Source organism: Cricetulus griseus, chromosome 8 (genome assembly GCF_003668045.3).
Source record: "Cricetulus griseus strain 17A/GY chromosome 8, alternate assembly CriGri-PICRH-1.0, whole genome shotgun sequence".
In the NCBI taxonomy this organism is placed as follows: domain Eukaryota; kingdom Metazoa; phylum Chordata; class Mammalia; order Rodentia; family Cricetidae; genus Cricetulus; species Cricetulus griseus.
In genome coordinates this window covers 9,257,430-9,269,483 of record NC_048601.1, presented here as the reverse complement: position 1 = coordinate 9,269,483, position 12,054 = coordinate 9,257,430, and the positions used below count along the sequence as shown (strand labels likewise).

General features: G+C 40.5%; 1 protein-coding gene across 3 annotated transcripts in view; it reads left to right on the top strand.

Annotated features, from left to right (window-relative positions):
• The window catches only part of Pik3c2g (phosphatidylinositol-4-phosphate 3-kinase catalytic subunit type 2 gamma), a 302,408-nt gene that overhangs the window by 237,499 nt on the left and 52,855 nt on the right, over positions 1–12,054 (top strand). For all 3 annotated transcript variants that reach the window (XM_035448879.1, XM_027429943.2, XM_035448878.1), the window contains one exon: positions 762–870. In XM_035448879.1, coding sequence (XP_035304770.1) covers positions 762–870 — 109 coding nt within the window. The remainder of the gene's footprint in view (positions 1–761; positions 871–12,054) is intronic.

Genomic DNA, 12,054 nt, shown 5'->3' with positions numbered 1-12,054 from the left:
AGAAACAAAAACAAAACAAACAAATGAACAAAAAGAAGCAGCAGGGAATGTCCTGGCTTGAGGCCACCACCTGCTTCTGTGTGCTTGAGGAAAAAGCTTCATAACCTCTCTCATGTCTCCTTCCTGAACCACTGTAGGCAGGCCTTGTCTGTACTAAAAGGCAGAGGTATTGGTAAAGGCAACAGTGTGTTTCTGAAAAGATACAAGTAAGCATAAAAATACATTACCACATAAGACCACTAATAGGTCATCCCATCAAACAACTGATACAAAGCCCAGCTCACCAAGACGGTCTTCAGGTAGATGATAGAGCAGTTGTCTGGTCAGACTCTTGGGGACAGGACGGCTTTGACTCACAGGACTGAGGCCAGATGGAAGCAGATGCTACAGGATGAAATGTCTGATTTATATCATGTGATAATGTCTGCCATGAACCCATAAGAAACAATGCAATCAGAACTCTTTGAAAAACTGTAAGTCATTAATTTCAGAAACTATGTAGTGGCTCCTACATGTACCAGGAGGAAACATTTGTGGTCGGTCATAAATACAGTAATAAAGATCATATTAAATTAAGTTAACATTAAATTAAATTTGTGTTGATATCAGTGATGATTAAAGTAGCAGAAATGACCACAGTGGTGTCTATGAAATGGCCAGGAGTTCTAATGTTTTCATTGGCCCTCCACGGTGCAGCTGTTAACCCCAAAAGAGGCTAATTTCCCTACTAACTGAGGTATCACTGCTTTCTTTTAAAACAGGTTTCCTCACTGGTGGCACTTACCATTTACAGATTCGGATCACAAGAGGATCACAGATCTAAGTCATTACGTGGAGCAGATGCTGAGCGGGTCTTACGAAGTCGCAAATGTAGGTTACAGCTTACTGTTTTCCACTTTTATGCAAATGTCAACTATTGGCTTATCATTACCAAAAATAGTTTTAATTGTCTTGGCATCCTGCAGTTTCTTCACTCAATAAATATATATGTCTAGCAATTCTGAAGCCCAGGAAGTGAAGTCCTGAGCCCCAGCTTCACCTTTCCTAGTAATGCAATGTGAGCTAAATGAACCACAGAATTCTGGGATGCTCTAGAGTCTTAGAGGCACAATTTCTTCCAGATTTGATATAAAAAGTATGAAATAGGAAACAGACTACGTTTCAGTCATTGAACTTGGGGTGGGATTTAACGGTTGTTCTAGGATATGTCCTGAGAAGAAACAAGCAGCAGAGGATCATGGGTAAGGAAAGCGGTGCTAGTCTACACGGTTTCATTGAGACTGTGATCAAGTATGATAGAGTGCCTTGTGTTCTTGAACTCAGAAAACTGAATATGGACTTTAGGGACTAAAGTCAGTGTATTGGCAAACCTGCTCCTTCTGAAACAGTCCGTCTTCTAGAACAGAGGTTCTAGAACCACTGGGGGTTGCATATCAGATGTCCTGCATTTCAGATATTCAATCGATGGTTGGTAACATTAGCAACAGAATAATTGTATTGTTGGGGGTCATCACAACATGAGGAACTATAAAGGGTTACAGTATTAAGAAAGTTGAGAAACCACCGTTCTAAACGATCACTTCCAGAAAAGCAGTGGCACACTCAGAACTCAGTTCCTGCCGTTACACCTTCTGGTCTGGCAGGTGTAATGTTCTTGTGCCTCCACTAGAAGGATGCCAGTCATCAGACTAGGCAAACCTGCACTACACAGGTCAGTCTTACCATCTCAATGCCTTTTGCTGTGTAAACTACCATTACATAAATTAGACCATGAACACATCCTGGGGGCTGTGGTGATTATTCTACTGATGCTAGGGATGCCTGGATCTTAATATGGAGAAGAGAGAGAAAGGGAGAAGGGAAATGTTCCAGGTGTATTGATATTTTTACGAACAGACATATGCATCTGCTGTATGACAAAACTTTTCCTGGGAAGAAGCAACGCACAGTCCACTCACTCCAGGTAGGAAGCCCCTATAACAGACCAAAGAACAAATACCACCAAGGTCCAGCTTGATGAGCCAGGAGTTTCACTGGGGTTACTTACAGGAACCTGGGTGAGGAGCTACTTTCAGAAACAGAAATGACTCAAATTCAGCTGCTTCAGCAAAGCCCACCCCAGCGTGGGTGACAGCTGCCAAAGCTGGGAACCTGGAGCACACTGCACAGCTGCAGGTAGCTCAACAGGTTGGAGAGCATCATTGGTGTAAACTTCTTCAGGCAGTTCAGCTGGTGTCTGCTTCTTCCGGGAAGCTGGTCGGGTCTCAGAGTCTTCTTTGCAGCTGAGTTTCCTTCAGTCTGAGGGACTCTCAGTTTTTGTTGCTTACTGTGGCAGGGACGGAGGGTGGGGGTGGGAGGTAGTAAATCCAGTCTGTTTAAGGGACTTCCTAAAGCTATTTAGAGTAGTTTATCTTCCAGCTTAAGGAGATTCCTGAAGGATGGAATATTTTAATCTCAGGGTGAAAGATGCTGTTACAGGACAGCATCTTCTAACTGTAATAAGGCCTTCCTCCAAAAACTCCTGGGTAATAAACATACAGCCAATGGAGTGTATGTTGGTTGGACTTTCTACGATCCAACATCTTCCATCATGTCACTTGTTGTTTTGTGTTTTCTATTTTAATCATAACTCTTACAAGAAGCAAACAAATGAGCTTTGTATTATATATAGCATACAATATTTGCTTTTTAGTTGGAAAGCTCATTTACATCTGTTGTTGTTAGGGATGTGTGTGTGTGTGTGTGTGTGTGTGTGTGTGTGTGTGTGTGTGAATGTGTGTGTGAATGTATGTGTGTGTGTGAATGTGTGTGAGTGTGTGTGTGTGTGTGTGTGTGAATGTGTGTGTGAATGTATGTGTGTGTGTGAATGTGTGTGTGTGAATGTGTGTGAGTGTGTGTGTGTGTGTATGTGAATGTATGTGTCTGTGTGAATGTGTGTGTGTGTATGTGTGAATGTGTGTGAGTGTGTGTGTGTGTGTATGTGTGTGTGTGAATGTGTGTGTGTGAATGTATGTGTGTGTGGTGAATGTGTGTGTGTGTGAATGTGTGTGAGTGTGTGTGTGAATGTGTGTGTGACTGTATGTGTGTGTGTGAGTGTGTGTGTGTGTGTGTGTGTGTGTGTGTGTGTGTGTGTGTGCGCGTGTGTGTGTGTGTGTATACCTAGGTCTATTTTCTTCCAGTTGCTTTCTTTGAAATGTACCTGCTGTATCTTTTTTTTTTTCTTCCATTCTTAAAATCCATTGCTGATAATTCAGCTCTGTGCCAAATAGCTTCTGAGTGATATACTGACTGACTGGGGGAATTTCCACACAGAACACAGCATGTGTTTCTAGTGTTTGAAGCTCAATATAATTTGCATTTTTAAAAAATTCCCTAGTGATATGAAACCCTAAAACAATCTGTTTAAGCCATTTGTATCCCATACACCATGATAATGATACACATTAATTTCTCTGTTCTTTGTCTGTTTTTAACATCTTTGCTTTCCCAAACTTCTTGCTGTCTTCAGACACATTGTTGCTTCACTTTCTCACAAGCAAACTTCAGGGTGGTTCCACACTGTTGGCTCTCTGATCCTTTGAAGCCAAGTTTTAAAATCACATGTCTGGAGAATATGGAGGAAGTGACCTAAACTACTGTCACCATGAGAATCTAGCACTACAGTCTCCTCCCAGGTTCACAGTTTCCAAAATGTCTGCCATGTCAGAAGTATCTACCCTGTCCTCACCTGGTCCTCACCTATCCTCTCAGAGATGCTGTGCTGCAGATCCAGGTCTGTGGTCATTACCATCTCTGAAAGCTTTTAAATATTTCTTAATTTGCTGGGATAGTATTCTCAGTGGTTCTGGAAGATATCTGGAAAATTCTATAGAAATTCTGGGCTAAAATTCTGTCTTTCTTGTATAGGAGTCAGATCTGAACTTGCAAGACACACAAGCATATATTCATACAAGTACACACACAAGCACCCATCTACATGTTTATAAACACACACACACACACACCTAAACACGCATAAACACACATAAACACAAGCACACAGGCATACACACAATCATACAAGCCACACACCTATACATAAGTACACTGTACATGTGTGAGGCTTATATGTCTCCTGATGCTAAAGAATCTCTCATTCTTTATTGTTGGTTGAGTTGTCCACATGACATGGACCATCCCTGTGAGACAGTTGCTGGTTTCCTAAGCAGGCAGCAGGCAGCAGGTAGACAGACCTCTTTAGCTCTTGGACATAATCATATAGTGATTTATCTAGGGCAGCATCCTTGGGGTGAAGAAAACAAGCTTTCCTGGGTTTTTTGCTTTTTGAAGCAAGGGTGGAGAACATTTATGGAATATTTTAAGTTAAATTGCATACCTACAAGAGCTTGAATGTCACCAGCGCTAGCCCATCTGAAATAATAATTAGACTAATCAGTAGTCACGAGCCTTCTCTCAAGCCTAGGCTGGCTTTAAGTCGCAGTCCTCCTGCCTCTGCCTCTGCCTCCAAGCACTGGGGTTACAGGTATGTGCCACCATGCTTGCCTAACAAGGCACCATTTTCTATGAGAAAAACTTTATCTCTGACATTCAATAGTCTAATGAATAAAGATAGCCTTTACTGATTGATTTGTGAGTAAATAACAGAAGCAAGCCCAGGCCTACTGATTAGAAGAGGGAGGGAGAGCACCCTGCCTCCTCCCTATCCCTAGCCATTGTCACAGACAGTAGCCTACCCCATTCCCATCTCACTCTCATATGGACATTATCAGTCATATGGCCTCTAGCTTTTGACTGATTCTCAGATGGGATTAGATCATTGTGTTGATTTGTTATGTTAAAGCTGGTAACAGTGTTCTGTATCAAAGGATAAGTGCCTAGACATTATAGAGTTAAACTTAAGTCCAAAAGAGTTAGAGGGTGTGGCATTCAAGTCCCCACTGAAGGTCAGATGGTAGTTAATGAATAGAGGTCACAAAATGTCACTCCAGACAAAGAGAATACCAAGAAGCAAGCTTGGTGGTCATGTTCTTTTTTTTCCTGTTAGAAAATGTAAGAACAAATGGGTATATACTCTTCAGGTTTACCTCACCTCTAGATAACTTCTAACTCATCAATGTTTCCTACAGATTTTAAATGAATAAATGAATGGCAATACTATCATTATCATATAGTGGCCTATGGGATAGCTTCTGTCCTTCAAAACCCAAGGGATTGACAGATTACTTCTGAGAGTGTTTGGCAGTGATCTTTAGACTCCTTTTCTTAATTATTGGCAAGTTGTCTCCCAGTCAACTCATGCGTCCAAAATAGGTAATTTGTTTACACATATTTTATATTCAAACTTCCATATGAATAAGGGATGACATTTTAAAACTTGCAGGAAAAAAGAAGCCAAAATGTTTAGAAAACTTTAGAAGTCCTTTAAAAGAAATATTATAAACTTAATGGTCCTCTGGGGCCAGGGATATAGTTGAGTTGTAGAATGCTTGGCCAGCACAAAGAAAGCCCTCGGTTCAATTCCCAGCATCACATAAGCCAGATATATGATGCATACCTATAATCCAAGCACTCTGGAGGAAAAGGCAGGGGGATCATAAGATTGAGGTAATTATCAGCTATATAGCTGGTTTGAGCTTTGCTGGGGCAACATGAGGTTCTGTGTAAAAAATAATTTCCCCACACTCTAGTGTGTGAGACAAAATGAGTCTAGAACAGAGACCTCCTCCTAAGTACAAGATGATCATGGGACTCTCCCAGCCGCCAAATGAGAGACTGGTTCCATTGGCTGGCTAGTGTCAAGTCAGAGGCAACCCAAGCCACGATCGGCATGGGTGAGTGTTAGTATATAAGTCATGGCTGCACTTCCAGAAAGACCCCTCCGGTTCTGTAGATCACATTTGCATTGTATCTGTTTTGATCAAAGAAATGAACAATGTGAGTTCCCCATGAGAACTAACTGATGGAGAAACAGAAGGAGAATAATAGTTTCAACAGGAGGAAGCAGCAAATATTGAAAACAATGTAAGACAATATGAAAACTAGACCACAGGAAAGCACGCGTTTTCAACATAAAGAGACTATTCAGGGCCTGGAGGAATGGCCCAACAGTTATGAGTGTGCCTTGCTCCCACAGAGGACTCAAGTTCCGTTCCCATCAGGAGCTCACACCCTTCTATGAGTCCAGCTTCACAGGACCCAACGACTTATTCTAAATTCCATAAGTACTGGCACTCGCATGCTTATACACACACACAGGCACACACACACACATACATATGAATTTAATAATTTTTATAAGAGAATCTTCACACATTCAATTTTCTTGTCCTTATTCTTTCTAACAGTATTTTTAATTTCTGTTCCAGTCAGTGGGTAGCGCAAGTGAATGACAGACCCTTCTGCCCTTTAACAAAAAGGGGTGTATTTTGTTATATTGGGATCTAGATGATTTTTTGCATATCAAAGGATAGAGTAGAATGTTGACATATTTATATCCCTTACTGACTGACTTTCTCAGAAGCTCATATCCGTATACTTATGCTTCAAGCCAGGGTGACAAGTATGTCAGTTCTCTGGAAGGAAAGTGCTGGGGGAATGGTGGAAGGGTTCTTACCTAAGCGTGCGGCCACACTAATCACATTAAAGCTACTTGGATACAAAGTCTTGCATGATGGATTAGAAATATTCAGTAGCTGTAACGATAACTCTTTCCGCCAGCTGCCTGAGTTTTGCCACCACGTTAGGGTCCCCAAATAGCACACAGAGATTAATATTAGTTACAACGCTGCTGGCCAATGACTAGGATTTCTTATTTGCTAGCTCTGTCTTAAGTATCAACCATAACTATTAATCTATATATTTTATAAAGACTTATAGAGGATGCCAGCAGCATGCATCCTCTCTTCTCTGGGATCACATGGTGAGTCTGTCTCATTCTTATATTTCCCAGAATCCTCCTTCTCTCCTAGTCCCACCCAACTTGCTTCCCTATTGGCAAACAGTGCTTTATTTATCAACCAATAAGACAAACATATACACAGAAGGACCTCCCCCATCAAGTAACTACTGAAATGGTCAGGATTTAGCCTTTGTACACAAAAGCAAATGTACAGTAAAGAAAGACACTACTGATTTCTGCCTATGGTGTGATGAGGGTGAGTATTGAGATCTGTGTGTATTCAGTAACAAGCTTTTAATAGAAAGCACAGCATGTGTACAGTAAAAACTTCTACAGTGGGTTAATGAGCAGAAGAATACAATGGGTTATTGCACAGAAATATGAGCAGAGGGCTATGGCAAGAGTAGGTGGCAAAGGAGTTGGACATGCACAGGATGGTAAGACTGCAAAGTGCAGTTCAGCACAGCAAGGTTTAATGAACATTGTCATGCATCACTCTCATGGATGCATGGGGCATAAAATACAGCTACCAAGCGTAGACCTGCAGTTTCCACTATAGTCACATTTACAGAGGTGGTTACACTAAACCATGCCTGCAGAGATCCTGAGGACGCGTGTTTTCATTTCACTGTGTGTCCCTATCAATCTTTATTGGTTAGCATTGAGGCCCAGGAAATCTGAGTAAATGTTAGTTACCACGTTATGTTTGAAAACAGTTTGAATTAAAGCCTGAGATTATAGTATATGAAAGATAGAGGAAACAGAAAAGGAGGAAGGATTGGCATTCGTTTCCAAGCATGAGGTATTATGAAACCAAATATCCTAATGGCACACCAACTGGAAAAATGTGTACCAAGGTCTCGCACTGAACTTCTAAGGAGGAGAATTCTATCTTGTTCCACAATAGGCTCTCTCTAAAGGAAGTTAAAACTGTAGCTGTTCCTCCAAAGTAACAAGGTCACAAGTATGACTCCAGCAGCCTCACTGGTTTTCAGCATGGCTTTACCCATGCTCAGCATGCTCTCTACACCTGTCTACCCCTGACAGAAAAATCCAGCCTCCATGAGTGAGTAGAGGAGCATTCCTTCATACGACCTATATGCTACATCTCTTTCATTAATTGTCCTTTCTATACTACAAAAGTCAATCAAGTATTGTTGGGCAAATATGTCCAAAAGCTTTATAAGCAGAGCACACAGTTTCTGCCTTCTAGAACTACCAGCTTGGTCAACATTAAGTGTGAGTGTGTGTGTGTGTGTGTGTGTGTGTGTGTGTGTGTGTGTGTGTGTGTGTGTGTGTATACAGATCTGAGTTGAACCCAGAGACTTGTAGCTGTTAGACAAGTACTGTGCCACTGAACTATATCCCCAGCCCAAGACATGTTTTGTTGTTTTTGTTGTTGTTGTTACTGTGCACATTATATACTTTCTGGCCAGAGGTTCCAAAAATAGTACTTGCTGATCTAAAATACTGTTTCAGAGTAAGGGAAATTTTTAAAAAATATCTTTAGGAGTCTTATCCTCAGACATACTTATCTTGTTAGTAAAAGTGACATGGAGTGTGTGTGTGTGTGTGTGTGTGTGTGTGTGTGTGTGTGTGTGTGTATGGATGGATGGATGTATGGATGGATGGATCACACCTAATGGAATCTGTGAGTGCCACAGCAAGTGATCCCTATGTCCAGACGTGTTTGAGAAAATCTACCACAGAGGGTAGATATCTTAATACGACACAGATGGCACTATAAAAATCTGACTGCCTTGGTCCACACCCCACGGTGTTGGATGCTGATGGCTTTATAAAGACTTTTTGCAACTTCATAAATTCTAAATATTTCTATTAATCCAAAGAAAATTTTTGGAACTTGAATGCATTTTAGAGGATGTACTGTGATGGAGCCTGAACGATGTCATCAAATGCTGAGAAGCAAGGATGGGAGAGATGGCTCAGCCTCCAATGGGCTTGCTGGCCATCCAAGGAATGAGTTCAGATCCCCAGCACCCACATCATGGTATATTGACATGCATGAGGAACCTCCGTTATGAGGGTAGAGGCAGGCTGAGTCCTGGAACACACCTAATGGAATCTGTGAGTGCCAGGTTCAGTGAGTGAGTGACTTGATCTTAAGAAACATGGTGGAACTGGATTGAAGAAGATACTTAACATCAATTTTTGGCTTCCACATTCTCTGCATGTGTACACACACACACACACACACACACACACACACACACACACCAGCTAAACAGCATTACTAACCACTCTGGGCAGCACAACACACCTATTGCTAATGATCACAAAGGGATTTGTCTTCTGAAAGCTTCATGCATCTCTTTATGTTTGTAGAAACTCTCTGTATTCTCTTCTTCTCTTTATTATGACAAAACAATTGGTAAAAGTGACTTAAGAGAGGCTTACTTGGTACATGGTGGAACACATGATATAGAAAGCATCTCTGGCTGTGATAGTGGGGGAAAGGCAGCAGGAGCCCCAAGGCAGCTGGTCACATAGCATACACAGTCAAGAAGGGAGACACAGATGCTCATGCTCAGATCTCTTCATCCCTTTTATTCAGTCTGGGGCCTCAGCCTATGGGATCGAGCCATGCATGTTCAGGGTGGGTCTTCCCTGTTTAATCTCTCTGGAAACACCCTCGAAGACAAGTGCAGAGGTATGTCTCTTAGGTGACTCTAAGTCCCATTAATGGCAATCAAGATTAACCATCACACTTCCCTAAATCCATTTATGTTTAGGAAATGAAATTTGATTTCAAGATTAAATGAAACACAACTGACCTAAAAGTCACACTACTGATTCCAACATAAATCATGTTACTTTGGCATTTTTCAGTTTGAATTACTGATTGCCTCCCTTTCCTCATGTGTATAAAGAAAGCTATTTTGAGATAAGAGCATTAAAATTTATAAAGTATGGGATGTACCACCACTATTTTTATTATTTTAAGTGACATAAACTGCTTAGAGGAATTTTTGTGTTCATGATTCTTTCTCCTCTGTAATAAACAGGAGACTTAAAGGTTTGTGCATTGTTTGTTATGAGTACACTTGGGCAAGATAGTCTTTGTCTTTAATTCTAGAAAAATCCTTCCAAAAACAATTTTTTGCATAGTTGCTTATTATGTGGAGCACAGGAAAATTAAAGATAATCATATTATTCATGCATACCAAAATATACATTCAGTTTTAGTTATATGCTAAATTTATAACTCTTTCAAAGTATATTGTACTATTATGCATAACTATGTAAGTGTTTTTTAAATTATTTGACAATTGATCTTTTTCATGTCCCATTACCCTCTTATCCCCTTCTCACCAATTAAAACCCTTCTCATTACCAATAAGTCCTCCTATTTTCATGTCTTTTTTTTCCGTTTCTATTTTTTTTGATCCATTGAGTTTATTTGGTGGTCCTTACATGAACATGGGTGGCAGGTTATTTATCAGAAATGGACAACTAACTCATCAGAGGTTACACTACTAGAAAATACTTCCATACCTAGAACTTTAAATTTTTATTGAGCACCTACTCTTTGTAACACTCTAAAGTCAAGAGTTTCATTTTGTTTCTAGAGGAAAATGGATAGGTTACAATAATGTGAGATAAACTTGACTCTTGATAAGTTTATAACATAGTGGTGATACAGGTGTGAACATAAATAATACAAGACTTAAAATGAAAAGGCTGTAGGAAGGAAAGAAAAAAGTGAAGCCTGAATATAAAATTGGACCCTCACTTTCTAAAATCATATCATTGTGTCCTTGTCTGTGAGCTGTGCTGCTTTTGTTGGAGCATTAGTTACAGAGGATGCTTTAAGATCAAGAATTGGTTGTATTAGAGGAGTACCTCATCTTGGGGGTGGAGGGGTTGATATAAAGATACAAAACCAGCCTAGATGATGGGACAGATGCCTAAAGGCATCTGTGTGTGTGTGTGTGTGTGTGTGTGTGTGTCTGTCTGTCTGTCTGTCTGTCTGTCTGTCTGTCTGTCTCTGTCTCTCTGTCTCTCTGTCTCTGTCTCTCTGTCTCTCTCTGTCTCTCTCTGTCTCTCTGTCTCTGTCTGTCTGTCTGTGTGTGTGTGTGTGTGTGTGTGTGTGAGAGAGAGAGAGAGAAAGAGAGAGTGTGTGTGAGCTCCAGGCTGAGAGGAGCCCCTGTGTTATTTCTGTGTTTATAGATAACTTCAAGCATGATGTTGGTAACTAAGAACCCCTTTTTCTTCTTTAACCTTTGTTCTCTTTTGATGGAAATTGTGTTGTGAATGAAGCAAAAAACTTTACAAAGAGTAATGTGAACAAAAACTATAGCAACTGAATGCAAAACCTAAACAAATGCATGTCCACATCAGAGTTCAGCTGGGATACAAAAATGGATCCTGTGTGCTGCATCTCAAAGCCGAGTGCATTGGGACCTTTCCCTGTTCTCAGGACTGCTGCTCATTTCTGGAAGTCCCTGCAAACAGGGAATGATATCACTTAAAGTTTATACAATGTTATTTTTAAAGCAGAAACACAATGTCAAAATAAAGCCAAGTGGATAAATCCTGTCTTAATAGGGAGCATATGCTTCTTACTCCCTATTGCTAAACCCAGATGTTAATTGCATGTTTGTCACCACGTTGCTCTTTTCTTGCTTGGCAATAGCTGAGCTTACATAGCAGGAAGGATTAAATGTCATGTGTGCATCATCAGTAATGCCAAGATTAGTCTTCACAGTCTGGCAAAACACCGATGACATTTGAGAGCCGAATCACAGAAAACTCTTTAGACATTCCCTTTTCTTCACAATGTCATCCTTCCATGTAACTCCAGCATGAGTACGGTGGGCTGAGCTATGTGAAAGACTGGACATGCTGACATGCTGCTTTATGAAGAAGGCAATAAAACACAATTACTGCTCAACTTTGATTTAGAACTCTTATGGGAATTCATTTTTTAATTTGCGTTTTTACAGCACTCCATGGCATTTGAGAGAAATAGATTTAGCTTATTGTTTTAAGTCACTAAATCTTCCAGCCAATGCTAGATGTTGGCTGGCTAGTTAATAAATGGGAACACTTAATGTGCTTTTGTAAAGAAAGAGAAAAATGAATCTCGGTTTTATATTCCATTCATTCTGGCCTGTGCATGTATTTTAACTCTG